The 26,242-nt window shown below is 39.0% G+C and overlaps 1 protein-coding gene across 7 annotated transcripts in view; it reads right to left on the bottom strand.

Annotated features, from left to right (window-relative positions):
• Window positions 1-26,242, bottom strand: part of crem (cAMP responsive element modulator) — a 68,991-nt gene that overhangs the window by 20,347 nt on the left and 22,402 nt on the right. For 3 of the 7 annotated variants that reach the window (XM_033042089.1, XM_033042072.1, XM_033042099.1), the window contains exons 2-8: window positions 23,643-23,783; window positions 21,985-22,059; window positions 21,693-21,819; window positions 16,265-16,411; window positions 8,916-9,016; window positions 4,657-4,799; window positions 4,090-4,278 (exon numbers count right to left, since the gene is read on the bottom strand). In XM_033042089.1, coding sequence (XP_032897980.1) covers window positions 4,090-4,278; window positions 4,657-4,799; window positions 8,916-9,016; window positions 16,265-16,411; window positions 21,693-21,809 — 697 coding nt within the window. In that variant the 5' untranslated portion in view covers window positions 21,810-21,819; window positions 21,985-22,059; window positions 23,643-23,783. Of the gene's footprint in view, window positions 1-4,089; window positions 4,279-4,656; window positions 4,800-8,915; window positions 9,017-16,264; window positions 16,412-17,322; window positions 17,414-21,692; window positions 21,820-21,984; window positions 22,060-23,642; window positions 23,784-26,242 lie in introns of all 7 variants that reach the window. The other 4 variants (XM_033042109.1, XM_033042079.1, XM_033042119.1 and 1 more) reach the window with 3 other exon arrangements.

The following is a 26,242-nucleotide window of genomic DNA, read 5'->3' as shown; positions in this document are numbered from 1 at the left end:
ATTTCATTACTTGCAAGTTTTATGCTATCAAAATATAGACTGCAGTGCTGTAAATAAAAAAGGTTTATCTGTTAATTGAGTATTTGAAAATGTTAAGTGCCTCCATCATGCTAAAAATATTCAGATCTTGCTGTTATTTTACCTGTTTCTGTCTCATCTTGCATCACTACTTTGCAGTCTGCTTTTCATCTCTTTCTGCTCATTCTACATAAAAGGTTCTTAATCAACTTGCATTTATGGGATTAAAAAAAGACACAATGACATCAAAGTGACATCACTGCCCTTCAACAGCAGATTCCTGACTAGATCTTTTCGATGCAATAAAGGTCAAAAATAATAAGTTGCCTGCGTAGCTGTGAGTTACATTCAGTGGTAATGCGTTTATTGGATTTATCAGAATTTCCTTTAAAAAGACAAAATATGCTGCTTCACCGAATAGAGAATAAACATGAAAGTCTTCTCTGCTTTTATATCTTTCTGTGCAAAGGACATTTTGAAAAAAATGCATCTTTAATCAATGGAAGTATTTACTGCAAAAAAACAACTTCTATATGTTTAAAAAAAAAGATTAGTCATAATTTAGCAAGAGGAATGGTTACTGAACTCAACACTCCAAAAGGGCATCACTTGTTGGCAAAGTTTCACATTGCGATCATATAGTAAGAATAAAAAAATAGTTTAGGCAATGAATAGACCATAATTTAAAACCAATGCTGCCAATTTTGAAGCTCAACATTCCCAACAACACAGAAACAATTGTATGGCAACATACATCGAGCCAGAAAGTTTTCTTGAATTCCATCACTTCAGTCCTTTTTGAAGAGAGATTTGCTCTTCTTTTTCATTTGCAAGATGTGGATGTCACTGTTTTGGTCAGCATTTTTGTTTCCCATCACAAATAACCTCACGGGCAAAAGCAGTATAGAAAGTGTAGGGTAGGGGGAAGGAACTGAAAATAATTAGCTGGGTAAAGAGAGGGCATAACATATGAATGGCAGGCAAATTGAAAGAAAATCCTAAAGCATTTTAAGAATATGTTCAGGAGGAGAGGTTAATGGAAAAGAGCAAGGCACCAAAGTAGCAAATGTTCATGAAGTTGGGAACTTGTAGACGAGGTCTTAAATGAATATATCTCATCTGCGTTCACAAAACAGAAGAAATTCTGTTGGAGAATTCAAGGAGGGTGAAGGTAGAATTGTAGAACAAATTACCATTGAAATGAAAGTGCTTAGATTGTTTTAGCAGCCGTAATCAGGCAGGGGAGATAATTGCTGTATCTCAGAAATTTTTTAATTTCCCCTGATCAATCTTCTTTATCAATCAAATTTAAGGAAATTGGAGAACAGTAATTGTGGTATCTTCATTCAAGAAGACCAGCAGGAATACAGCAGGTTACAGATGTAACAACAGTTATACGTGAATTTATTGGGGGAAAAAATCATGAGGATTGGGACTTACACACTTGGAAAGGCAAGACCAATCCAGGATGAAATCCTGTATGATTTATTTTACTGCATTTTTCAGAGGTAATTAGGTTTATCCAAGATAGCAATGTAATTGATGACAATGTAATACACGACAAGATCCCACATTATGAAAGTAGGAGACAGAAATGTGTTAAATTAAATCCAAAATTGGATTGGTAATGAAAGACAAAGTGATTTTGCTGTTGGGATTTATTGTTGCCATTGGCAGTCCTTAATCAGTGGTGTATCACCGGAATAAGTATTGCAACCCTTGCTGTTTGTTATATATAATAATGATTTAAATGAGAATGTAGGATGTTTGGTTAGCAAGTTCTCAGATGAGAAGATACACGATAGTATTTCTCATAGTGAAGACAGTTATCTTTGGTTATAGGTAGTGTTGATAGAACATGGAAAAGTACAGCAGAGGAACAGGCCCACAATGTCTGTGCCAAACATGATCCCAAGATAAGCTAATATCATCTATCTTCTCAAGATACATATCCCTCCATTTACTACATTTCCATGTCCATCTAGAAGCCTCTTAAATGCCATCATCATATCTGCCTACATCACGACCCCTGGCAGCACATTCCGGGACCCGCCACTCTCTGCGTAAAAAACGTGCCCCGCACATCTCCTTTAAAAATTTGCACCTCTTAAATTAAGGCTATGCCCTCTAGTTTTAGATATTTTTCACACTGTCTACCCTATCCTTGTCTCTCATATTTTTATATACTTCTATCAGGTCTCCCCTCAGCCTCCAATGAAGTGAAATAATGGAGGTATATAAAATTATGAGAGGCATAGATAACGCAGATAGCCAGAGTTTGTTTGAACTGTGGGGTGTCTAAATATAGAGCGCATAGATTTAAGGAGGGAATAACCAGAGCTAGTGGTAGAGGTGGGTAGATTACAATATTTAAATGACATTTGGACAAGTTCATGAATAGGGAAGGTTTAGAGTGATATGGGCCAAACGCACACAAATTGGGAACACCTGAGGAATGCACCTTAATCAGCATGGATGAGGTGCCAAAGGACAAGCTTCCATGCGACATAACTACGCGACTAGCATTTTGATGGACGTTAGAGTGCGGTACATAGTTTTGATCAGCACATTACATGAAGGATTTGATTGTGCTGGAGATGACGCAGAGATTTACCAAGATGTTGCCTGGAAAGGAGCATTTCAGTTTTGATAAGAAATTAGATTGGTCGTCTCTTTTCTCAGTGAAGATCCAATTGAAGTATTTATGGGATGCAGGCAATGAGAAATTTTTCCTCCTGAGAAAACGGTGTCCATAATCAAACAGTGATTTAAGTTAAGGAGCATGAAATTTAGAGGGAATTTGTGGAAAAAAATTCCCACGGTGACGGAAATCTTGATTGCACTGAGGGGTCTTTGGAGGCAGATATTCTCAAAATTGGTAGACGTTTCAGGTCAAGACCCCTCTTCAGACTCTTTAGGGTCCCGACCTGAAACATCGCGTGTTCATGTTCTCCGGAGATCCTTCCAGACCTGCTGAGTTACTCCAGCACTTTGTGTTTTACACAAGATAACAGCATATACAGTTCCTTGTGTCTTCGTCTTCTCAAAATTAGTATTGAGATGAGCACGAGGAAGCATCACAGCATGGAAAGCTACAGGTTTCCACATTCTATGCTGTATAACTATGATTTAAAGACAATTAAAAGTCAGGCATGATGTGTCTGAGATTACACAGGTCAAAATATTAAGGGAATATATGCCCTTCCCCTTGTTAACAGCATTTGTTAACTGGGTATATATTTAAAACAATCCAATAGTTTTACAGTATTATTAGCTTTATAAAATATTTAAATGTCAAGAATTTCTGCTGTCCATTGCTGTCTGGCAACTACGACAACCCGGGCACTATCTAGACTTCAGATACTGTCTTGTGTTTAAGAAGGAACTGCAGATGCTGGAAAATCGAAGGTACACAAAAATGCTGGAGAAACTCAGCGGGTGCAGCAGCATCTATGGAGCGAAAATAAAAACGAAGGAAGTCTGAAGAAGGGTTTCAGCCCGAAACGTTGCCTATTTCCTTCGCTCCATAGATACTGCTGCACCCGCTGAGTTTCTCCAGCATTTTGTGTACCTTCCGATACTGTCTGTAGATTTTGCACGTTTTTCCTCTTAACATTTGGGTTTCTTTTGGGTATTACAGGTTCCTCTGACATTCAAAAATGTGTTGGTGTATAGACTAATTTGGTCAGAGTTTGTTGCCCTTGGTGTGAAGATGAGTGGTGGAATGTGTAAGGAGTTGTTTGGAATCTGAATTGAAACAATTGAGTGGCATTAATGTGCTTGATAATCGGCATGGACTCAATGTGCTGAAGGACCTGTTTCCTTGGTGCATATCTCTATGATTATAATCCACGTTCAAATATCCCTTTCCTAACTGGCTGCACTTATCTATTGAAGGCACATTCCATAATATTGTGAGTATATCACACCAAGCTAGACTTGGATGACTCAGATCTAAATTATGTCTTTTAAGACAGCAGATTCTCTGAACAAAATTCTGAATTTCTAAAATAGTTTTTCTTAAGAACACCACTTTATTATCATCTTGCCAAATAAATCAATTTCTCATACCTTGAACAACGACTTGGCTGCCTGGAACAAAAAACTGTTGTGTCCCATCACTTGACTGTGTAGCATATTGCACAATGGTTGTCCCAGGCTGAGGTGTTCCTGCATTTGTCATGGTAAGTGTCTGTAATCCTTGCACACCATCAGCTCCTGGATTTGCAATCTGAATAGTTCCACCTTGCGCGATTGCAACTAAAAAGAAACAGATCAAAACAAGTAGACATAAGTAGAAACATTTTCGGGCATGTCAAAGAAATTGTCAAGATAAATTTTCATGACAAACTGGAATTCTGATCATAACTAAGAAACTGAACAAATAATCACAATATGAGCCTACATTAAATGGTCTCTAGATTATGCTATCGAAAATACGAGAACCATGACCACATCTCAACTGGCATAAACCCTAGAAGAGGAGATGGAACAGCAATCTGATTTTGATCTCGATAGGATATTGATCAGACTGTGAATGAGATCAACAGGTCACCATCCACTTCCCCACTCGCCTCGCACCCCCCCCCCCCCCCCAAGATAATAAAAAAGATAGTGAGATGAAATAGCAGGACATACTGTATTGACCAGTACTCGTCTGGTAGATAGAAGTTGGTACTGCCATTGTAGTGATAGCAGCTGTTGCCCCTTCTTCCTCAGATTTTTCTTCATCAATCTTTGGAACACCAGGTGCATCAGAAGATAATTCATTTAGGATTTTTCTGAAATAACATTATCAGAACATTATGATATAAGAACTAACAATTTTATTCATTATTAAATCATAACTATGGTTCTTTATCATTAAACTGCAATTCCACAAAACAAGAAGCCAAAACTACAAATAAACAAATGTTCAATCTGAAATTAATACGGCTAACTCATTGATTCTCAGCATTTAACTTTATCATTGACCAGGATGCATAAATACACTGAACAAATTGTTTCAGACAGCGAAAGGCTTCCAAACACACATCATTGTTTCCAATAGCTGGAAAAGATCTGAAATTCACAAAGTGCATTGAATCAAACTGTTTTGACTCTTAGGAAAGGATAACACAAGAAAGTAAACCAGTAGTTGATATTTTAACCTTAATTACTGGCATTCATGTTGCATTCTACCATAATTAAAAATGGTCAGGAAGAATCTACACTTCTTACTTAATCGACTGATTGTCTGGTATTATTCTCAACTGAATGTGGTATGATTTTAGTTAAGATGAAGGACAACCATAAAAATATGGCCACTGAATTAGCCTAAAGGCACCTTTACAGCTATATAACACTGCTACCAATCTAATTTTGTGGATTCTACTGCAGCTGTGGTCTTGCAGCACTACAGGTTCACATTGTTGCATAAAAAAATGTAAATAACAATTTAAAATAACAATATTAACTGAGGAAAAGATATATGATCAATGTGAATATAAAGATTTTCCAAAACAGAAGCGTTCAATAAACTGTCCCAATTTCATTCACTTCTTGCTATTGAAGGGAGATTCAATGCAGTTGAATCTCCTTGCTCTTCAATAGAACAAAGTGATTGAATATAGTCCACATCATGATTTGAAATACCTTAATCATGACAGTAATCCACATTAACAGGAACTGAGAACTTTGTGGTACAACAAAAGCTTGCATTTATATAGGTAGTTACGTAAAATATCTCAATGCACTTCACATAAGCATGAACAAACAAAATAACACTGAACTAAACCAAAAGATATCATGGGAGATGTCTGCAGGTTTGTTTAGAATTATGAAATTAAGGAACACTTTAAGAAAAATTGAATGTAATGGAAAGCAATTTCAAAGTTAGATACTACATAGCTGAAAGCATTGCCTTCACTGGTTAAGGTTTGAAAATCAGAAATGCATAAGGTGGCAGAATTATAAAGTATAGAGACTGTAAATGGCCGACAAAGCACGAGTTTGGAAATGGGCAGCATAGATTTATATTTAAATCGGTAGATATAAAGCATGCCCTGCACAAAATCAGTCACGGTTCTCAAACATAGACACAAAGTGCTGGAGTAACTCAGTGGGTCAGGCAGCATCTCTGGACAAAAAAAGATGGACGGGCCCAACCAGAAACGCCACCCATCCTTTTTCTCCAGAAATGCTACCTGACCTGCTGAGTTACTCCAATGCTGTGTATCTATCTTTGGTATGGACCAGCATCTGCAGTTCCTTGTTTTTACATAAGGTTCTCAAACATGCAGCTGAACAAACAAGGTTAACTAGACCCTAGGATTACCAGTACCTGACAGTTTTACTCCCAATTCACCAGGACTCAAAGAAAATGCTTCTTCTGTTACAGTATCCCACATAACCATAAACTTCTTACATAACAGCAATGTGGAAGCAATTTCAGCAAATGATTCAAGGAGGTGATCTACAACTTCCTTCTCAAAGGCAACGAAGAACGGGTTACAAATATTGCACATTGCCCAGAATCTATTTTGTAATCAAGTTAGTACAGAACAAGTTGTACATCCAAAGGACGCGCCATATAAATTAAAAACTATGATGTATAATCCTCCAACTACTCATATAATCCAGCCTTCTCTTGAAGAATGATTATATGCAGCAGATAATCTAAAAGTAAGCATGCTTCATTTTTAATATCACTCATCCCAATTTTTGTATTCCCACAAAATAGATTTATCATCTTCCTGTTCTACAATTCATTCAGAAAACAATAGTTGTAGCTCCACACCTCATGTAACACAGATTAATTTTCTCTCGTCCCAGTACGGTCCTGAAGCACTGCAGATTGACTGTTAAGAATCTCTAACGTGGTTTAAATGATCAATTGTTACACGTCATCAATGTACACTGGAAGTTATTATGAGGTCACCAAAAGCATTCTTAAATCATGTACATTATCAGCAACATGCAGGAGCCAATTTACTTTTGCTAACACATCATGATTTTAATGAATTTGGAAAACTTGCTTAATGACAAAACTGAAATCAGGTCACATTTTAAACAAGATATTTTTGTTCCACATAATAATTTTGTGCAATATTAATTTCAATTAAATTACACATTTAGGAAGGTAACATATTCTCCTTTGATTGATACAATTATTAATTTTAAAGTGGAATCTGACATGCATAGCTCATAAATCTTTAGTCAATTTACACAAAATATTTCATAAATAATTGTGTAAATGCAGTATACATTGATTTAGTTATTGCCAAATTCCAGTAACAAATGGCTACTAAAAGACAATTAGATTTTTATCCATACGATCGATGTTAAATGTCATCATTTGACTGGTAATGTTCTTAAGTTCGAGGAGCAGAATTAGGCTATTCTGCCAATCAAGTCTTTTCTGCCATTCAATCAAGGCAGATCTATCTTTCCCCCTCAACCCCATTCTCCTGCCTTCTGGTATGTCTTAACAAACGCAATACTTTGTCCAGATTTATCCAGATTAAACTTCATCTGTCATTCCACGGCCCATTGCCTCAGTTAATCCAGATCCTATTGTAATCATAGAAACATAGAAAATAGGTGCAGTAGGCCATTCGGCCCTTCAAGCCTGCACCGCCATTCAATATGATCATGGCTGATCATCCAACTCAGTATCCCATACCTGCCTTCTCTCCATACCCCCTGATCCCTTTAGCCACAAGGGCCACATCTAACTCCCTCTTAAATATAGCCAATGAACTGGCCTCAACTACCTTCTGTGGCAGAGAGTTCCAGAGATTCACCACTCTCTGTGTGAAAAATGTTTTTCTCATCTCGGTCCTAAAGGAATTCCCCTCTATCCTTAAGCTTTGACCCCTTGGATTTCCCCAACGTCGGGAACAATCTTCCTGCATCTAACCTGTCCAACCCCTTAAGAATTTTGTAGGTTTCTATAAGAAACCTACAATTATTATCATTGATAATAATCTTCACTGGCCACTGAACCACCAATTTGATGTTATCCGCAAACTTACTAACCATTCCATCCACATTTGCATTTAAATAGTTTATATAAATAACAAATAACAATGGACCCAGCACTGACAACAGTGGACTACGGGATACCACCAATCCACTGTTACAGGCCTCCATAATCCTGGCCCTCTACCAATTCTGGCCTAGAATTTAGATCAATGTTTTAACGTAATTTAATTCTTAATAGCCTTGCCTTCAAACACTTGGGTTCCAAACTCTGGAAATTTCTTGCTGAACTTCATCTATTTTGACCAAGCTCCTCTTGACTCATTTGCAAATTGTGCTTGATAATTCACCAGTAAATTGCAGTGGGCGGGTTTCATTGTGTGAAAAGCTTCAAAGTAAATCAATGTATTATTGATATCTACTGAGCAATTCTTCATTGATTGAAAAAAATCTGTTAACATCTCTGAACACAAACAATTAACCACATCTTGAAAAGCTATTTTGATAAGTTCTTACAAAACTCTGAAAGCCATTCTTAGCTATAAACTGCAAAACATGTAAGCGGCCCAGAATAAGGCAGCTTTCATTCTTCAGAACTCAGAAAAATATTTTTCTCAAAAATAAATACAAAGTGATCGTACACGTTGATAGAAGAGTCTGAAGAAGGGTCTCGACCCGAAACGTCACCTATTCCTTCGCTCCATAGATGCTGCCTCAGCCGCTGAGTTTCTGCAGCATTTTTATCTACCTTTGATTTTTCCAGCATCTGCAGTTCCTTCTTAAACAATACACGTTGATCTAATATGCAATATTCCCATTTGGAAATTACAGTTCAAACACCACAAAACCAGCCTGGAGCCTTCATTTATTTTGTACACAACTAAAAGACTGAGATAACAAGGCAGATATCTATAAAAAATAATTAAATATCATACCTGTATGATGGTCGTCTGGATAGGATTTCTCTTCGTTTTTGAGAATCAGTCACAATCTCAGCAGAATCTCCCGATTCGTCCGTTTCTGCTATTGTAGCTACCTGTGAACATAGATGCAAATCAACAATAATAGTAACAAACATTCGGAATAAACTTTTTGCATATAAAAAAAGACTGCCAAAATTCAGAGGGATCTCCATTTAAAGTCCTTGTAACCCAAAGACTCTTTGTTCATCTAATTGCAAGCAAAGATTAAATTTTGTTCAAAGAAATCCCAGTCATTTTTCATTAAAATGGGTTTATAATGGCACCTTTAATTTTATATTAACCTTTCTTAACTATATGGAAGATTGGAGTACATAATATTGAAAAATATAACATTGATACATGTATTACTAGGCACTCAAAGTAATCTTCATGAGCATAAGGATATGTAGGCCAGGGACTAATCACACCTGCAATGCCATTCAGTAAGATTGCCACATTTCTGCATTATTCTCCTATTCCTTGATTTCCATAAATATTCAAAAAGTAGAAAAGTCAAAATGGCCATGGGAGCCAAAATGACTGTAATGTCTCCTTGCTGATTCAATAAAGGTGTATTCTGCCCAAATATTTTCCAATAGATCAAAACTGCCACTAACTTGGAAGTGTTGTCCATATTCCTGGTCTAGGTATTATAAATGAGGCACATGGAAGAATAACAAAAGATTCACAGCAATAAACCAGAACTTATTGTGAAAACCAAATAAACTCTCAGAAAACAGATTGAGGTGTAATCTAATAAAACACAATTTAATTTCCAGCCACACAGCAAAATGGTAAAGATAATAACACAGACAATTAGAGAAACCCCCAATGAGTACAAGAAACAGATGATATACTGAAAAAGTCAAATGAAGTGGAGTTCAAAGGCCTGCATGGGGCACGAATAGAGGAGCCAGAAAGTTCCATCAGTCAATTTAATTTAAAAGCAATAATATCCACTTAACATTGGCAATGAATGATCATCACTTGCTCTGTGAAGCAGGGCTGCCAACATTGGGTGAGAGTTGGGAGTGAGAAATTGCGAGACCAAGCCCGATGGAGCGAAGCCATCCACTTAACCTATTACGTTCAAGTCCACAGGTGCTTATCTAATGCGGTAATCTTTTATGGGACACTTCACGGACCAAATTTTGTCGAACAAAATTTGCTACATCCATTGGCTTCCTTGTTATCTAACATGCTAGTTATTTTGTCAAATAAGTCATCAATTGGTTGAACACAATTTCTCATCCACAAAATGATACTCACTCAGCTGTGTAAGTATTCTGTTACCATTTCCTTCATTTTCCTAACAAACTGTCCTGAAGTCATTTTCACCCCCAATATTTTCACTATTTTGATGTCTTCCTCTCAGCTGGGACTTTACCGAAATAAAGTCCAATAACTATATATTTAAGCAATATTATTCTATTAAATGTGATCTTGCGAGTACATAATATTTTCTGTGGTATTCATAACACAACAATGATAAAAAGAACTTTGTTTTGATTGCACCTACCAACATACATACATTATTGTATTACAGTTAATATATGTACCAAGGGCAATTTTTTGTTCCAATGCTCCCCATTCCCAATTACTTTTATATTGAAGTGATTGAAATCCAAGTGAAGTTTAAATGGCATCAGAAAAAATAAAATCTCCGGAATGGATGATATTCATTACGTGGGTGGTTGGTGTCAGTATCAGCACAATTACTATATTAAACTTTGAATCTTCAGATGTCTTTGGTTCAAACTAAAACTAAAGACAAATAATAACCTCCTCACACATTCCCCTGAGTAACTCTGTCACTCTTTTAAAATATGCCCCTTCTTTGAACAAGCTCTTAAACATCGCATCTGAATCAGTTTCCATCTGATTACACTCCTTGAGGATGTTCATCCACGTGTTCAATTAATAAAACAACGAGATTGGGGACATTTCTATTTAACCTGTCAAAGGAATTTGTGGAGGGGGCGTTAGAAATAGTCAGTGAGGTAAACAAACATAATAGTTGAGTGGTAAATGACAATAGTGCTACCTTCCCAATAATTAACTGAAGGAAATAATGGTTATCGGGGCAGTATGTTGTGACAGACAGCCTGACATCTGGCATGTCATTTTAATATTACACTTATCCCACCCCCCTGGTTATTCCGGATTAATAAATTAACGTTTTGTCAACTAATTACAAATCAGGCTAATTACAAATCAATAACATTAGCCAACTCTGAAACACGAAGTGCTGAGCATTGGGATCCAGACATCATGGACAACAGGCCTCAGGTCCCCGCTCACATCTGGACCAGGGGCCACGGAGCATTTTTGAAAGTGGGGAGGGGGGCTGAGCGATCACTGATCACTGGCCTTGGGGGTACCCGGCGAGGGAGTGGAGCAACCGAGTGGGGGGAGGGTGTGGGTGGGGGGGGGAGTTTCACCACTCCCACAGTAGGGACTTCTTGAAATTCGATGTATTAAAATCATGTATTGTAGAAGTATGATTTCAATGTTTTTTGTTTGAAGTATTTTTAAGAGGTAACTTTTTAAGGGGTAACCTTTTCCACACAAATGGTGGTGGGCGCATGGAATAAGCTGCCATAGGAGGTGGTTGAGGAGGGGACTATCCCAACATTTAAGAAACAGTTAAACTGATACATGGATAGGACAGGTTTGGAGGGATATGGAGGCAGGTAGTATAGCTGGAACATGTTGGTGGGTGTGAGCAAGTTGCGCCGCAGGGTCTGTTTTCACACTGTATCACTCCATGACTAAATTATACCTCCACCATGCATGAATGCTTCAAAATCAAGTGGTCGAGTTTTATTGCCATATACTCAAGCATAGAAACATAGAAAATAGGTGCAGGCATAGGCCATTCGGCCCTTCGAGCCAGCATTGCCATTCAATATGATCATGGCTGTTCATCTAAAATCAGTACCTCTTTCCTGTTTTTGCTCCATATCCCTTGATTTTGCTAACCCCAAGAGCTAAATGTAACTCCATCTTGAAAACATCCAGTGAATTTGCCTCCACTGCCTTCTATGGCAGAGAATTCCACAGATTCACAACTTTCTGGGTGAAGAAATGTTGTCCTCATCTCAGTCCTAACTGGCCTACCCTTTATTCTTAAACTGTGACCCCTGGTTCTGAACTCCCCCAACATCGGGACCATTTTTCCTGCAGTTACAGTAAGTGAAAATCTAGCAGGCAAGCAGGATGCTTTCTCCAATCACTCCCATTTGAAGGCCACTATCTCCCACCGCTTCTACACAGTGCTTGGTACCTACTTCCAGCAGCCACTGGTTGTCCTCCAGGATGCACCGAGCCGCAGCCTGATCCATGCCGGTCACCAGGGTGAATTTGGCACAGAGACTCTCACCGCAGCGGCGCAACGCTTCCGACCAAAGAGCTCCGCTCTAGTATCTTTGCTTCTGACGCCTCCAACGGCCCGGGACTCTTGCACATAGGCAGCTCCATGACCGGAGCTGCAGTGAGCGACTCGCCAGCCCGGCAAACACTCGCCAGCTCCGGCTCCCCGTCCACATCTGTCCCCGCCGCTGCTTCTGCTTCCTTCCCTCCCTCCGCCCCGGCTCTCCAACACCCGCGGCCCATGCAGTTGATATTAGTTTTGAAATTCTCGTTGATCACAGAATTTCTCACGACAGAGCGTGATAAATTTGTGATCAGCGTGAGAATTGGGCAAAATGCGTGAGTCTCACGCTCAATGCGTAAGAGTTGGCAGCCCTGTACAATGGTCAAAATTTGCCTGGGATAACCAGATATCCCACCATCAGTGACATGAACGGGGTCAAGTCAAGTTCACGTCGCAGCCCCGTTTCCACCAATCCTTCCACCACTACGCACAAGAAGCCATTGTATGCAGATGCCAAGAATTGTGTCCAGCTCTGGCTGAACAATTTCTAATCTTGTGATGTGGACTCGATAAGAGGAAATGACAAACTAAAAAAATTATTTTATGCAGCTCCAACATCAGTGCTGAAAACCAAAATGTTAAGTCCCAGTGTAATGAAATGCAGAAAATACATGGGAAAGAGGAAGTCTCACTCACAAAAGAGCTGCAAAAGCCCAACTCTGCCAGGTGTTAAGTTTTACATAATCTGAAGGAAGCAGAAAACGTAAGCAAATGTGCAGCAGAAATTGGAACCATGAACAAGCAGGAAAATAAATCAACTTGAGGACTCTTTATCCAATTGCATGCAGCGTTACCAACAAGAAATATGAGTTTAAGGCATAAATAGAAATAAATGATTTGATTTAATAGCTTTTACAGAGAAAGCATGACAAGATTGCAAAATCAATATTTCATTCGTCCAAAGGAATAGGCAAAAGGGAAATAATGCAGCTAAGTGTTACTAATCAAGGAAAGAAAAAGTGTGGTAGTGATTTTAATCTGATAATTGTTTGAAATAATCCGATTGGTAAGGTACCAAGGAAAAGGAATTTTGTGGAAGCTACAGAAATTTTGAGTGGGCGGAAAAACACTTTTTATTGTTGCAAAGTGGGTGGTTGCACTTCTGGAAGGTTTCCAATTTATTCAAATTCCTATTTTTATGATTGCATTATAATTTTAATATTTCTACTTCCAATCTTGAAGTTTCTTTGTATTTCTTGATTGTGTGTAAAGTTCCTTCAATTTAGTTAAGGGCCTGTCCCACTTACGCGACTTTTCAGCAACTGTCTTCGACCTTCAAGCTCGAGGGCACTCGCCTGAAAAACCGCGAGCTGGATCGACCGTCAGCGATGACACTGCGAGCTGGATCGACCGTCAGTGCGCACACACACACAAACAGATCGCAAAGGCGGGGGCCAGGGAAAGCGGGGGAGAGCTGTCTGAAATTTACACCGCGATGAGCAGTAAGGTAAGACGGCTGGCAGTGTGCATAAGTCCTGTATAAGAGGTGGGGGGGGGGGGGGGGGGGGGAGACACTTTTAAGAAGCCAGACAACTTTTAAATAAAGTTTAGCGGGCAATTAACATTACCGGTCGTTTTTTCTTGGTTCTGAAAACTCGTGCTTACGTTTTTTTCCCCCCATGAGCCAATTAAGATGCCCGGTCAGTAAAGGAGATTGCCTACGGCTACCTCGACTACCTATAACCACATGGCTGAAAATTTTTCCTCAACCAAACTGAGGCCGCGAGTATGCGGGAACTTCGCTCGAGCATGAAGGAGAGTTCCAGTGACCTCCTAGGACCACGTATCGACCATGCTGCGAGTTTGTGGCGAGCGCAAACTCTTCTAAACTCGCAAATTAGGTCGCCATAGTGGGACAGTCCCTTTACTTCAGCGATTTCTACCCACCTACTGTTTATATTGCAGTGACTGTCATCTTCCTAATCTTTTTCCAAGTACAATAATAGAAATTTGGTCTTCAATTAATCCTGTCTCTCTTTTTAACTGAGAAATCACAGGATTTTCAATCCAATGTTTCTGATGTTGCAAGTAAAGTACTTAATCAGGATTCTGTGAATTTTCCTTTTTGCTCAACAGGAACTGCCACTGTTTTCCTTAATTCACATCCAGATCTCTACCATTAATTCATTTTTTCCCACAATGTAATTTTGTTTGGTCACAATTCGATTATTTCTTTCTTACTTTCTTAACAGAAGTCGGCTGGTCTTAGGTTTAGGCTTATTGTCGTCACACAAACAAAGTGAAAAGCTTTGTTTTGCATGCTATCCAATCAAATTAGATAAAGCCATACATAAATACAATCAAGCCAGACTCAAGTATTAATGGGAAAGATATAGTGTTCAGAATATAGTTCTCACAATTGTAGTGCACCAGTTCCATTGGCAAGGTCCAACGTCTGCTACGGAGTAGAGGTGAATTAGACAACACCTTAACTTATGGAAGGACCATTCAGAAGCCTGACAACAGAGGGGAAGATGATGTTCCCAAATCTGCTGGTGCATGCTTTCAAGCTTTTGAATCTTCGGCCGAATGAAAGCGGGGAGAAGTAGATTGACCGGGGTGGTACAAGTTAGATGATTTTCTGAAGCAATGCGAAGTGAAAATGGAGTCAATGGTGAGAAGGCTGGTTTGTGCACTGGATTGGGCAACAACCCTCGGTAATTTTGTGCAGTCGGCAGAGATGTTCCTAAACCAAACTGTGATGCATCCCAACAGTTTATGCTTTCTACAATACATCTGTAGAAGCTTGGAAGAGTCATTGGAGACCTGCCGAATTTCCTCACTCCTGAGGAAAAAGAGGTGTTGGAGTGCAGTGTTGGCTGTTGCTTCAATGTGTTTTCTTACTTGTTTTTTTCAAGACTACCATGACATTATTTTCTGATAATATACTTTGTCTTAATATTCATATCTACTTCCTCAAATAGCAGAGGAAATTATTTCCATACAACCAACCAAAACAAGCCGTTTTCCTTTATTGAAGAATCTACAGGAAATTAGAATACATTTTAAATTTTCAGCCCCAGAGAGTCGTGGGTGCTCAGTATTGTATGTATTGAAGAATGAGATCAAACATTATTGAGTACGAAAGATATCAAGGGATAAGGAGATCTGAAACCAAAGGCCTGATAAGTTCTGATCTTATTCAATGGTGCAAACTGAGTGTTGATGAATTATTAAAATTTAAGTCACAAAAGACAATTGGTACATTAGCCTTTACTTCAGGAGTATTTAACTGCAACATGCTCCAATTGCAGAAAAATCCTCAGAAGAATGAAATGTATTTGCATTCAAATTCATAAGGGGCTTGAAGGGTAGATATGAAATTAATCTTTTCCGTGGCTAAGGTATCTGGAGCCAGATCTCAAAATAAAAGGGTCAGTTATATGGGAGATGAGAGGCTGAGATGTGCTGGAATATTTTGAATTCAACAAAGAGTTCATTGAATATAGTTAAAACAGGGATGATAGATATTAAAATATTATGGAAATGGAGAGAAAGGGGCCACTGCAGGGGAATATCGCAATATCAACCATGAAGTTATGGAATGGCAGAAGATGGCTAAGGCTATAAGCCAAGCTCCATCTTTTTCTCATGCTCCAATCCTCTACTGCTCATTTAAGCTATTTGTGGATATTTTACTTACTTTTACTTTAAATCTCCGAGGAAGGAATGGTTTAGAGCAAATTTTTATTTGCATTTTAATCTAACAGTTTAAATCACCAATATTTCGAGTGTGAAAATTTAGCCCAAAATTATACATTTTGAAAAAGTGGTTATTTCCTAAGAACCAACTTCCAAGTGATTATATTATATATTTTGAAAAAGTTGATATTTCCCGAGAACCAACTTCCAAGCGGAGACTCAGTGGTGTAAAACCATAGCTAACCTGAACAGTTTGTATCTGTGGTGACTGAATCACAGAAGGTTGTGCAGTCTGAATCACTCCTTGGACCTGCACTGTCTGACCAGAAGGCAACTGTACAACATGCACAGCTTGAGATCCTGAAGAAACTTGACCACCAGCAACAGATACCTGCAAAAACGGTAAGAAAAATATACTGTTAGTTAAGTATTTCCCATTAAAAATTGCATTAAAATGTAAACGTAGTTCTTCTACAAAAGCAATTTGGAGAAAACCAGATTGATAAATTAGGGAACATATTTTATTACATGGGCCAAATTGATCTCTCAATTTGACAAAATCTCTCAGAATTGACATTTTATTTTCATTTTCTACAACATAAGGTTTCTTAGGAACACAACTATTGCATTATAGCAGAACGACCAGTTCAAAGTTGACATTTTAACATCAAAATTATTTTTTATAAACATTTATCTTGAGTGTTCAACTAAAAAAGTTAATATAGCTTATTTTTAATTAAAAAATTAAAAAAATTATACTCTTTGTGCAAACCCTTCCTTTATTTTGGTGGCACAGTGGCACAGCTAGTAGACCCATTGCCTCATGGCACAAGAGACCCAGGTTCAATCCTGTCCTCAGGTACTGTGGGGCATTTGCATGTTCCCATTGTAACAGCATGAGTTTCCGCTGGGTGCTCCAGTTTACTCCGACACAAAGGTGTGCAGGTCAATCAGTTAATTGGCCACCGTAAATTGCCCCAAGTTTGTACGTAGAATCGGAATGGGAGTTGAATTAATTGAGGATTAATTAAGAATTAGTATAAATTGTTGATTCACACTCAGTGGGCCGAAGGACCAGTTTCCTTGTATCTCTCAGCAACCCTAACATTTCTCAAGAATGTTTTTTAAATATCATAGAAACACAGGAATAATCAGCATCATAAAAATTATTTCCTTCATTGAATGTGAAATACAACAGCAAAACCATAAATATCAGATCAAATACAAAAGTTCTAGATCAGAATTAAATTTGTATTCAAAGGCAAAATACTGCAGATAAGAGAAAATGCTGGAAATATTCACCAGGTTATGCAATTTCTGTGGACAGAGAAACAGAGTCTGCATTTCCAGTCAATGACCTTTCATCAGAAGTGGTTTCAATGGGTAATAAATGCTAAGAAACAGAGTACAAAGTAGGGACATGTCAAAACTCAGTTTCAGTTCACATCAAAAGTCAGTCATGAACTTCGTTTTAACAAATGAAACAAAGCAAATCTTCAACTCCTTTCAACTCGTTAATAACTTCCATTTTCCAGGCCCCCGTTCAATCATCTTTACCATGGACGTTCAGTCCCTCTGCACCTCCAACCCCCACCAGGACTGGAACAAAGGCCCAACCATTTTCCCGCTAATAACACTCTCCTCCGCCTTGCGGAACGTCCTCACCTTCAACAACTTCTCCTTTGACTCCTTCCACTTTCTCCAAATCAAAGGTGTAGCCATGGGCACTCGCATGGGCTCCAGCTATGCCTGCCTTTTTGTCAGGTACGTCAAACAGTCCTTATTCCAGGTGTACACTGCCCCAATCTCCCAACTCTTTCTTCCCTACATCAACGACCGTTTGGGGACTACCTCCTGCAGCCGTGCAGAACACATGGACTTTATTAACTTCACCACTAACTTCCACTCTGCCCTCAAATTCAGTGGACTATCTCGGATTACTCGCTTTCCTTTCTCGATCTCTCGGTCTCCATCACAGGAGACAGATTATCCACTGATGTCTATTACAAACCTTTCGACTCCCACGATGGGAGTTACCTGGACGATACGTCTTCCCACCATGTCAGATGTTATTGCCTACTCTCTCGTCCTGTCTCTGCTACATCTGCTCCCAAGATGCAGTGTTCCACACTGGGACATCATAGTTGGGGCCATCACACATATCTCCACTATGTCCTGTCATTCTGTTGTCACTCCTACTCCCCCAGATGAAACAAGGATAGAGGTCCCCTGGTTCTCACCTAACACCCCACCAGCCTCCGCATCCAACACATTATCCACCAACATTTCTGTCACCTCCTATGGGATCCCACTACTAATCAAATCTTCCCATCTCCACCCCATTCCGCCTTCCGCCAAGTCCACTCCCTTCACAACTCTTTGGTTCACAAATCCCTTCCCATCCAAACCACCGCCTTCTCAGGTACTTTCCCCTGCAACCGCAGGAGATGAATCACCTGTCCTTATACCTCCGCCCATGACTCCATCCAGGGACCCCGACAGTCCTTTCAGGTGAGACAGTGGTTCACATGCACCTCCTCTAACCTCATCTACTGCATCCGGTGTTCCCGATGTGAGTTCCTGTACATCTGCAAGACTAAACATAGACTTGACAAACGTTTTGCTGAACACTTATGCTCAATCCGCCGAGGCCTACGGGATCTCTAGGTCGCCAACCAATTCAACTATCCTTCCCATTCCCATACTGACCTTTCTGTCCTGGACCTCCTGCATTGCCAGAGCAAAGCCAAAGAAAATTGGAGGAACAGCACCTCATATTTCTCCTGGGTGGCTTACAACCCGGCGGTATAAACGTTGAATTCTCTAATTTTAAGTAACTTCTACCGACACTCCCCTCCCCCCATCGCCCCCCCTCAGCCCTCCATGGCCCCTTCCTCCGCCCGTCGTTTAAGTTTAATCAGTTCCACAGTTCACCACAGTGTATCCTTCTTGAGATCACATCTTCCCTAGCCAACAATGCGCACACCAGGGCACCACCCTGCCCGAGGTCAGCCTGTGGCCAGCCCCGATTGGTCCTGGTCTCTTCATCCCTTCACCCCACTCCCCACCTGCTACTATCAGTCTGAAGAAGCGTCCCGACTCGAAACGTCACCTATCCTTTTTCTCCACAGATGCTATCTGACCCGCTGAATTACTCCAGCACTTTGTGTCTATCAAAGCAAATCTTCTCCCTTCAGAAAACAAAAGCTATTAAAATTAAATAGCCAACATTGCTTTTAATACTTCTGATTTTACGACCAGCACAAACTTTGTGAAAGGTGCAATCTCTATACACAAACTACTTCCAGCTTTAATTTGAAAAACTTTCAGGGAAGACAATACTTTTAGTTTTAAAACAAAAGGAGCTGATATTTAGTCGAAAAAGGAAAACACGCGAGTAAAAATACTAGAAACAGTTAATTGGGTGAGCGCTTTATGGAGTACTTTCTTTCAGTCTGCCAGGCTGACTGAGTTTTCATTTGCCAATTCTATTTGAATTCTCCATTCCACCCCCACTCTGACCTCTGTCTGTTGTCTCCTGAACTGTTCCAGTGAGGCACAACACAAACTTGAGGATAAATAATCATTGTTCATCTGGACACATTGCAGTCTTCAAAATTCAACAATGAATTCAACAATTTCAGGTAATTCAACACCTTTGATTTCATCAAAATCTGCTGCAAGATTATTTATCTACAATATTAACTCAGTTCTCCTCCTCGTCACAAAGCATGTTTTATCTCCTAGGCATTTCTGACATTCACTTTTTCATTGCAATTCTTTGCAACAGGTCTCACTGTATTTCACTGTTCTTGCATATCTCTGTTGGTTTTCTCTAACCAAACTCATTAATAACCAGATTCATTATTTGGTACATGATATAATGTGTATAATAATACATACATTATGTATTGTATACTGTATGCCATGTATAATGTACATTATGTATCTATATATACACAATATATACATTATATCAACTAAATAATATACATAGTGTACATGATATACAATACATCAGAGCAACCTTGACCTCATCCTATCAGATACATTTCCTTTGTCCTGACCAACTAGCCCAGCAACTTAAAACTATATTGTTTTCTCCATTCAACTGAGAATATTTGACCTGAAACATAATCTCTAATCCTCTTTCCACAAATCCTTCCTGATTTATCGAGTGTTTTCAGTATTTAAGTTTTTATTTCAGATGTCCAGCATCTGCATCTTTCTGGATTATTGAAAATATACATAACCAAATGCCACAAATTCTAAAGGACGAATATAAATGTATTTTGATTTGAATCTTGGAATTGCTGGAATATATGAAGGAGATACAGAGTACAGGAAGAAGATAGAGAACTTAATAACATGGTATCAGGACAACAATCTCTCTCTCAATGTCAGCATGATGAAGGAGCTTGTTATCAACTTCAGGAAGCGTGGTGGAGTATATGCCCCAATCACCATCAATGGTGAGGAAATGGAAATGGTTGAGAGCTTCAATTTCCTTGGCATTAATATTGCCAACGATCTGTTGTGGACCAACCATATTGATGCAACAGCTAAGAGGGCACAACAACTTAGCAAGTTGAGTAACTGAGGAAATTTGGCAAGTCTCCAATAATGCTTGTAAACTTCAAAAGATTCACCATAGAATGGATACTATCAGGTTGCTTCACAGCCCGGTTTGGGAACAGCTTTACCCAACATCACAAGATATTGCAGATTTCAAGATGTAACCCAGCCCAACGCATAGACGAGACTCCCACCTTCAATTCCATCTACACTTAACGTTGGCTTGGACAACCAGCCAACATAATCAAGGACTTGTCCCACCCCGGTCATTCCTTCTCCCTGCTCCCATTTTTCCCGATATTATTACGCTTCTGAATAGTCCTTCCACAAGCTAAGGTACTGTCCGATTCATCGCATCCCCATTGTGGACATTGGACTTTGTCCATGGAACTGTTACTTTGCCGAGAACTAAATTTGACATCTTCTCCTTTGCTCTGCCTATTGTACCTATGTTTGACTAGATTGTATTTATCTATAGCATAATCTGATTGGATAGCCAACAAAACAAAGCTTTTCACTCTACCTCGGTAAATGTGCCAATAATAAGCCTAAAATTATCTGTAAGGGAGCAAACATTCAATTTCTTACCTCATGTGCTTCTTAATTAGAGTAAGTGAAATGGATGGCAATGTTCCCCAATAGCGGCCATTGAATCTTAGGCATCAAAACATTTTTTAATTTTCTAATTGCAATTGATTGTGACCCTTCTGGATCACATTGATGCCTTATAAATAGAAAATAAGAGGAAAAAAAGTAAACGGGTGGGGGGGGGGAGAAGAGGAGGGTAATCAAGGGACACCAGGGTGCCTCAAGGCACATGGATGGGGAGAGGGGGTGAATACATCAATGCACTAAAATATTTCTTGAATACCTCAGACTACAACTGTAACCTCAGTAAGCAAAATAAAATAGATTCCCTCAAATAATATTTAGCACATGACAGCACAATAATGCTTTTCTGGCATTAGATGTTTTTTTTATATAACCAGAAAGTGATGGGGGCAGGTTGGGGATTTTCCCTGTGGTCACACCCCAATCTCACGTCAACTCCGCAAATTCAATCTCCTTTATATGTTAAATGATTCCTGTTATGTTACCTGTGCAATAGTGGGGATCTGAATCTGGGAATTGTGAGCTTGTAATTGGATAGATTCACTGTCGGTCACTGAATCCGTCACACTACCATCTTGATGAGATTCAACAACTGATTCCATGGTAATTTGTCTGAAAATTGAAAGACATGAAAGTTGCTTAATTTAAAAATAAAACACTTGTTCATAAAATATAATGAATTGTTCAGTGACTACTGCAAAATCTGTCCTGCATATTCTTTACTGGGGTCAAAATAAAACATTCAGGGAAATCGATTATTGACAAACTCCAGTTTACCTGAGCCTTTGCACTGCATCTGCATTCTCTCAAAATCCCCAAAAAAAACCAATCATGCCTTTTGTACTCCATGAGCTGTAATGGAGAAAAAAAGAGCACTAGTGGAATCAGTAGGACATAGCATTTTATATGACTACATATTAATGACAGCTGCTGCGCTGAGGGATGCTGCTGTCCCAGCTACTGTTCGTATAATTTACTGGCACTCCCTCAACTATGAAACAAAAGTGATCTCATTATCCTCTGTGGAGTGAGCCTCTGACATAATGTGTAATGGCTGCCCGTGAAGACTGGTAATGGACAACCCAAGCCGAGTGATGGAGTTGCTGGTTGCTGAGATATGGGTCTGTATCAAAGCTGGCAGAGTATTGGTGGACATTGCTCGGCACAATGGAATTGTGAAAATACAGATATCTCCATGCTGTAGAGAGCCAAGTAGTGATAAAAAGAGAGGGGAGGCAATGCCTTTCATCACATCCAAAGACACCAGTGAATTGTCATCAAGCGAAGCAGCCACTGCCAGTCTCCACCAACAATCCCCAAGCACTCCCAAGCACTACATCCCAGCATTGAACAGCCACAGCACCCTCCCCAACCTGCCAATACCAGGAACCAAGACTGGGGAACTTCTCATCACTTCTCATCAACTGGTGATCACAGTTTCATTGCCACGAGATGCCTTTAACCTTTCTTTTCCGTCAGTGAGACAGTTTTCGATCTAATTACGATTTTCTCTTGGATCCAATAGACTTTTAATTAATAGATCATTTTTAGTGTTATAATAACTAATCTAGTTTAAATTATCAAATTGATTAAGTTATACCGATACAGTTTTTGCACATTTGAAAATATGTATTATGCTAGACTCGACCATTGACTACATTATGAATCAGCTGAACATAAAACATTGCCATTTTATAATTAATAGGAGTTTATAGTAGGAGTTTCCAGATCTCAGTGAGCAAATGTGGCATGATCGCAAAGCTTATCAATCAGTCAATTCCTTGTTTATACTTACTGCTGATCATATTTGCCAAGATGGAAACGGTAGACTGCTGAGTGGCAACCATGCATTTACTAATGGGACCATGTTTGAGGAATCTATGTTAAATTCCCAAGATTGTATAGATGAAAGGCTATTTAAACAATTTACTGAAAGACTGGAAGCAATGTACTATTGCTATTTGGCTTTAATGAAACTTCCTTCACATACATTTGGCCTCAAACCAATTTATGTGCTGATATCAACATAACCTTCTGTTATTGCAGCCATGATTCCAGAAGTGGCCGATTCGGAAACTGCTAGCCGCAGAATGTGTTCTGATCCGTTCCGACGTCGGAGTTTCCATCATCCTGGCGAGAGGGCTTGTACATCGGGCCGTCCATAGCGGCGACTGCGGAGGGCTCAAAGGCCCCGACCACAGGTGAACAAAGAGGAACATGACTGAACTTTATTGACTTCCATCACAGAATTGTTGATTCCACTGTGGTGGATGTTTATGTTAAACTCTATTGTGTATTGTGTTCTTTTTATTCATACGGCTATATGGTAACTCAAATTTCACTGCACCAATGGTGCATGTGACAATAAATGTGAACTTGAACTTGAAGTGTTCCATGTGTATATGTACTTTTCAAATCAAATTTCAAAAACTCACCATGTGCTTCCAAAATTGAGACGACTATAAGTGCTGTCCAATTAGTTAGGAAACAGTATTTGCTACAGATTTTGTTTTGAATCAGCTACGTAGACAGCAATCAGCTGTCATCTTCAGACATTAGGGACCTTCAGCAGTTTCCTTCAAGAAAATAAAAATACATGGTATTATTAATGGGTTGAATTCAGTAACATTCTTCAAAACAGAGGATGATAGATGTCTAACAGAGGTACTTGATATCATATGGTGTAGAGAAAAACTTCTCTTAATGGTTGCAAGGTCAAAAAATAGAAAACAAAGCACAAATTTAAACAATTAAAGAACCTAAAGTGTCAGGGGAAAAAGTGTTTTTTTAATCTAAGCCGGTTGCAAGAATCTGAACTGTACTGAAGTGCAAGAAATGGAAGCAGACAAGAATTGGAGAAGTACTGAAAGAGAGAAACTTTAAAAAAAAAACATATGACAAACTAAATTGTTCTTGCACAGAACCAGCCTGGACTCAACAGGACCAATATTGGGCTTCCTTATGTGCTATGACTTTTGTTATCCTTACAGACTGGGAGAAAATGAGACACTCAGTAACTTATTTTCTCCCAATGCATCACTCATCAAACAGTGATGTATTGGAGGTACACACTGTGTACAAACAGTGATGTATTGGATATTTGTTAGTTTAGTAAAATGTTGTGGTCCACTTGATTATAAAGCAACTCATCACACTTAAAAAAAAAATACAGGTCATCCACAGGTTGTGAAAACCCAATTTATGGACATGCCGACACAACTTCCCATAACATTATTAATTTCAAAAGTCTGACATACATAAACACATTTGCCTCTATGAACAGAATAATTAGTTTCTTCTTTCCATCTACTTCTCCTAATTGTTCTCTTATCAGTCTTGTGCGCTTTTAATGTAATTATAATACTGTGGAGGTATGGTTAGGGGGCTTTGTACATTTTGTGACTTACGAATTAAATCAATTTATAGAGGTTTGTGAAAATGGAATTGGTTCTTTACGTGAGATGACCTGTACATACATTTGTTTCAAGTTAAAATACTTAATGGTTCTCTAAAAATACATTATGACATCTTACACGAGTCAAAGGTGTCATTTTAAAGTCAAATAAGTAATTTTTTTCAAGATTCACACTTTTAAAATTCATGAGATCATACAACGGGTTAAATTCAGGAAGTTTTCACTGTAACAATTTCATTTTTTTCAACGATCATATTCAGAATTTCCCTACCAACGTGATTGCTGTTTTCAAAAGGTCAAATCCCACCCAAGGAAGGGAAATTCAATCCAGCATTTAAGGCTCAGGTTCTATTATATGCAGTTATTCTGTGTGGGGAACTTCACTGAGAAATTTGTTCTTCACAAGGGGAAAAATACAATAGATATAAATAGAATATTCATAGTAATTTATTATGTCAATGACATAGATAAGAGACAGTGTCTAATGAGTATGTTCACTGAAATAGGTAGAAAATAAGCTGTTATGAAGGCATAAATGATTCCAATGATAAGTTGTGAACCAGTGGGATGGAATACGTGAAGAAATAGGAAACAATATATTTTACAGTGCGAGAAATTTATAATCTATTAAATAATATTATTTATCAGATTATAGATGCCTTTAATCATATGAAGTAAATATTAATTAGCAAACAATTAGGAAATCAATGGGAATATCGCCTTTATTACAAGGGTAAGGAAGTTTTGTGTGCAATTGGCTTTGGCAAAGTCACACCTGAAGTACTGAATAGAAACATAGAAAAATAGTGCAGGAGTAGGCCATTCGGCCCTTCGAGCCGGAACCATCATTCAATATGATCATGACTGATCATCTAAAATCGGTACCCCGTTCCTGCTTATTACGAATACTCCTTGCATTAAGGCACACAGCTTTCAGGTTTGTTTTTCTTATCTGCCTTCTACCTTTTGCTTCTGTCCTCCTTTTATGGCCCACTGTCTCCTTACATTAGATCCCATCCCCCTGCCCTGTTAGTTTAAACGTGACCTTTCCTACACCCTCTTTCCCGTTAACTGCACGCATACGCTTCCACGTTGTTGACTCCCCCCCCCCACTGTTTAGTTTAAACCCATCCATGTAAATAAATCTTCCAAGAGTCAACAGTGTTTTATTGTCATATGTCCCAGATAGTTCTTACTAACAGCAGCTTAACAGAATATGTAAACATAGTACTCTGTAAACATTATAATAAAGGGGGGGAAAAAGAGTTCAGTATGTGTATATATGTAGTGCAGAGCTTATTTGGCGATCATCGCGTAGAGTCTGATATATAGGACTCCTATATAGCGGCGAGACCAAGCGCTGGCTCGGCGATCGTTTCGCCAACACCTCGGCTCAATCCGCCTAAACCTACATGATCTCCCGGTTGTTAAACACTTTAACTCCTCCTTCCATTCACATACTGACCTTTCTGTCCTGGGCCTCCACAACTGTCAGAGTGAGACCCAACACGAATTGGAGGAATAGCACCTCATATTTTGCTTGGGCAGCTTACAACCCAGTGGTACGAATATTGAATTCTAACTTCAAGCAACCCTTGCGTTCCCTCTCTCCATCCCTCC

The sequence above is a fragment of the Amblyraja radiata genome, chromosome 2, assembly GCF_010909765.2.
Source record: "Amblyraja radiata isolate CabotCenter1 chromosome 2, sAmbRad1.1.pri, whole genome shotgun sequence".
Classification (NCBI taxonomy): Eukaryota; Metazoa; Chordata; class Chondrichthyes; order Rajiformes; family Rajidae; genus Amblyraja; species Amblyraja radiata.
Note: the sequence above shows the minus strand (reverse complement) of the source record. Positions and strands in the feature narration are given on the sequence as shown.